Raw genomic sequence first — 4,438 nt, forward strand, 5'->3', positions numbered from 1 at the left:
TATATATGTATATGTATGGGTTTTTTTTTCTTTGCTATGCTTTGCTGTAAATTGCTTTATTTATTTTTGTAGATGGAACACCTGAAAGCTTGTGCTGAAATTGCCACTCAAAGGACAATCAACTGGCAGAAGTTCTGCATGAAGGATGACTGTAAGTTGTTTGTGATTACTTATTTATTTTTGAAGCAACAAATGTTTTACACAAGTACTAACTATTTATGTCTCTGTCTTTGCTTTTCTTTTTTTCCATACAGCTGTCTTGTACTTCTTGCTCCAAGTCAGTTTCTTGGTAGATGAGGGCGTTTCCCCAGTTTTGCTGCAACTCCTCTCCTGTGCTCTGTGTGGCAGCAAGGTGCTGGCCAGCTCCTCCTCTACTTCATCCTCATTCTCAGGCGGAGGGTCTGGTAGTGCTGGACAGACAGGAGCCTCTCAGTCCTCTCAGAGCAAGTCTTCTAGTAAAAAGAGCAAAAAAGAAGACAAAGAGAAAGAAAAAGATGGTGAGAAAATAAAAAATGACTAGTTGTACTTCTTCGAAAATCAACTAGCGTAGAAGCACATATTGGGTACTGAACTGGGCTCCAGTGCTCCTTTGAACCTGAACAAGATGTAAAAGTGGTGTAAAATGATTGGTCGATGAGAGTATCCTGAATTTAATTGTATATTGTCAACTGACCACAGGGGATGGTGTTGGTAGCCAGGAGGATCAGCTTTGTATGGCTCTGGTCAGTCAGCTTAACAAATTTGCAGACAAGGAGACGCTCATTCAGTTCCTACGCTGTTTCTTGCTGGAGTCAAACTCATCTGCTGTGCGCTGGCAAGCCCACTGCTTGGCGCTGCATATCTACAGGTATTGTAGAAACATACACCTAGTACCTTGGGTAGTTTGGTCTAAAGATTAGTCTATTTAACAAAAGCTTAGGCTTATTGCATCACTTTTTAACAATTGAATACATGTATGGACAACCTGATATTGTTTGTACTTCCGCAGGAACTCTAGTAAATCTCAGCAGGAGCTGCTGCTTGAACTGACTTGGGCCATCTGGCCAGAGCTTCCTGCATATGGCCGTAAAGCTGCCCAGTTTGTCGACCTACTTGGTTACTTCTCACTCAAAACCCCTCAAACTGAGAAAAAGGTTAGATTTTTTTCTTTTCTTTTTTTCTTTCTTTAAAATCCTTTTCTGTATTTCATGCAGTTTTTTTTTTAAAATAAAATTATAGTTTGGCTATTTTCTATATCAATTCAAAGAGGAATAATTCAGTATTTACAATTAAACGCTTAGTTTTTGTTCTTAAAGTATTACACAAGGGTTCATATCCTGATGCTTGTGTTTTTATTTGTCTCTACAGACCATAGACACCACTTTCATTATGATAGAAGATGAAATTGTTTTGTTTCTCTTATTTATTTATGTATTTTTCTCCAGCTGAAGGAGTATTCCCAAAAGGCTGTGGAAATCCTGAGAGCACAGAACCATATCCTGACAAATCACCCCAACTCCAATATATACAAGTATGTTGATAGATACTGAAATCGAAACATTCAATCTTATAACAGTGAGAATGCAACTATTGGGCATCATCTACATAAAATTACATGTGTTTTTTTTCTGCAGCACACTCTCTGGATTAGTGGAGTTTGATGGCTTTTATCTGGAAAGTGACCCCTGCTTGGTGTGCAACAATCCAGAAGTTCCCTTCTCCGTGAGTGAAACACACCCTCACACAACAGGCATATTCTTTTAAAAAAGTGCACAGGCAGTCAAGCTAATTAAAATAATTTTTACATACTAGTAAATTTCACAGGGGAAGGCTTAAAGAGAGATGGTATTGGTTTCAGAATTTGAAAACCCCCTGCCAAATGCAAAACTCTTTGTATTAACTGTGTAACATAGCTGGTTAGTTAAACAATGATGAAATACAGTTATGTTGATAGAAACATCCTCTAAACGTAGGTATAAACAGTTCTCAGTATTGTTTTAAGCATAGTTTTAATTTTTATTTTATTTTCATCCACCAGAATATAAAACTGTCATCCATCAAAGTAGACACCCGCTATACGACCACACAACAGGTTGTCAAGCTCATTGGTAGCCACACCATCAGCAAAGTCACAGTGAAGATTGGTGACCTCAAACGCACCAAAATGGTCCGCACCATCAATCTCTATTACAACAACAGGACAGTCCAGGCGATCGTGGAGCTGAAGAATAAGTATGTCAGCAAAGAGCTGCTGTTCTTTCTTGCTTTTAGTTTTCATATTATTATGGTAAATTCTAAGGTGCAAAGATGTAGTATCAACTTGGAAGTTTCATTTTAATTTACTTTTTGGGCATTAATTAGGAGTTCTTAACTTTACGGTCTTTTTTCTTTTCTTTTTAGGCCTGCTCGTTGGCACAAAGCCAAGAAAGTTCAGCTCACCCCGGGACAAACAGAAGTAAAGATTGACCTTCCCTTACCTATCGTCGCTTCCAACTTGATGATTGAGTTTTCCGATTTCTACGAGAACTACCAGGCTTCCACTGAGACCCTGCAGTGTCCACGCTGCAGTGCTTCCGTACCGGCCAACCCCGGTGTGTGTGGCAACTGCGGTGAGAATGTGTATCAGTGCCACAAGTGCAGGTGAGCCCTGTGTTTCCTCTGCGGTTCTTAAAGAATTGAAGACACTTTTAGATTTATTGGATTTTTACTATATGGTCGACACTTTTCAGGTCTATCAATTATGACGAAAAAGACCCCTTCCTGTGCAACGCCTGTGGTTTCTGCAAATATGCCCGATTTGACTTCATGCTGTATGCTAAACCATGTTGTGCTGTGGATCCTATTGAAAATGAGGAAGACAGGAAAAAGGTAGAAAAAAAAAAGAAGCCTCTTCTAGGACAAGAAAAGCATTTAAAGGAATTGGTTAAAAATAGGCTTACCATTCCTAAAAGTCAGACTACAAAATGTTTTGTCCCTTTTTGCATAGGCTGTGACCAACATTAACACCCTGTTGGACAAAGCTGACCGGGTCTACCACCAGCTGATGGGTCACCGGCCTCAGTTGGAGAGTCTCTTGTCTAAAGTCAATGAGGCAGCACCGGAGAAGCCCCAGGTCAGTCAAGAGGGACTGAAAGAGCACTTGACCTAAATAAGCACAGCTTGTACTAATGCAACCTGCACATGCTGCAGAGATCATTTATGTTTTTCTTCAGTCTCTATTTTAGCTCTATTTCTACAGTTTTATCTAACAGTATTTTCTCTTGTCTTTTATTTCTTTCAGGATGACACTGGAGCAGGAGCAGGACTTGGTGCATCCTCTGCTAATGTGAACAGATACATTCAGCAACTGGCTCAGGAATACAGTGGAGATTGCAAGACCTCATTTGATGAACTCTCCAAGATTATACAGGTTAGGAAGAAAATGCAGTTAACTTTCCTGATATCTGTACCCTTGTTTTCTTCCTGCTCTCATACAATTGTGCCCCTTCCTTCTTTGTTTACAGAAAGTGCTTGCATCTCGTAAAGAGCTCTTGGAGTATGACCTACAACAGAGAGAGGCTGCCACCAAGTCATCTCGGAGCAGCAGTAGCCACCAGCCCACCTTCACCGCCAGTCAGTACCGCGCCCTCTCTGTGCTGGGATGCGGCCATACATCCTCAACCAAGTGTTACGGCTGTGCTTCAGCTGTTACAGGTCACTGCATCACACTGCTCCGCGCACTGGCCACCAATCCAGCCCTTCGGCAGATCCTAGTCCTTCAGGGTCTCATCCGTGAGCTGTTTGAGTATAACTTGCGTCGAGGTACAGCAGCCATGAGGGAGGAGGTGCGCCAGCTGGTCTGTCTCCTCACTAGGTATGTCCTTTCCTTCACATATTTTCATGTGACAATTAATTGCCTGACTTCAGTTCCACATATAAGCAATGATAGTATTGTAAGTTGTTGGAACGATAACATTGAAATCTCAGCTTTTTGCTTTTTAACTTTCTATGTTAATACACGCTGTATATAATGGTGTTTCATTGTCATTTGGTCTCCTGTATCCTTACATGTTTTTTTTTTTTCCTTGTCTCTCTATCTTTTGCTTCAGAGATCACCCAGAAGCCACTCAGCAGATGAACGATCTGATCATTGCCAAGGTGTCAGCTGCCCTCAAAGGTCACTGGGCCAATCCTGATCTGGTAGGTCTCAGAGGTCATACTGAAAATAATTTAAACCCAACAAACATTGTTTTTGTGTTTTGTTTTGTTTTTGTTTGTTTTCCAGAGTCGCTGTGACTATGAACTTTACTATAAAGAGCTCCGATTTTAAAATACACACACTGTTTTTTGTTTTTCCCCCATCAGGTTAGTAATTTGCAGTATGAAATGCTGCTGCTAACGGACTCCATTTCAAAAGAGGGTGGATGCTGGGAATTACGGTTGCGTTGTGGTAAGCATTAATAATATACTTCAATTATGT

General features: G+C 40.6%; 1 protein-coding gene across 1 annotated transcript in view; it reads left to right on the plus strand.

Moving 5' to 3' along the window:
* The window catches only part of ubr4 (ubiquitin protein ligase E3 component n-recognin 4), a 54,622-nt gene that overhangs the window by 38,332 nt on the left and 11,852 nt on the right, over positions 1–4,438 (plus strand). The window contains exons 64-77 of the mRNA XM_013910794.1: positions 73–151; positions 255–497; positions 679–847; positions 989–1,133; positions 1,425–1,510; positions 1,614–1,701; positions 2,018–2,211; positions 2,380–2,619; positions 2,709–2,847; positions 2,966–3,091; positions 3,260–3,388; positions 3,483–3,832; positions 4,068–4,158; positions 4,324–4,408. Of these exons, the coding sequence (XP_013766248.1) occupies positions 73–151; positions 255–497; positions 679–847; positions 989–1,133; positions 1,425–1,510; positions 1,614–1,701; positions 2,018–2,211; positions 2,380–2,619; positions 2,709–2,847; positions 2,966–3,091; positions 3,260–3,388; positions 3,483–3,832; positions 4,068–4,158; positions 4,324–4,408 (2,164 nt within the window). The remainder of the gene's footprint in view (positions 1–72; positions 152–254; positions 498–678; positions 848–988; positions 1,134–1,424; positions 1,511–1,613; positions 1,702–2,017; positions 2,212–2,379; positions 2,620–2,708; positions 2,848–2,965; positions 3,092–3,259; positions 3,389–3,482; positions 3,833–4,067; positions 4,159–4,323; positions 4,409–4,438) is intronic.

Source organism: Pundamilia nyererei, unplaced genomic scaffold (genome assembly GCF_000239375.1).
Source record: "Pundamilia nyererei isolate P.nyererei 1_Seehausen unplaced genomic scaffold, PunNye1.0 scaffold00049, whole genome shotgun sequence".
NCBI classification, from domain to species: domain Eukaryota; kingdom Metazoa; phylum Chordata; class Actinopteri; order Cichliformes; family Cichlidae; genus Pundamilia; species Pundamilia nyererei.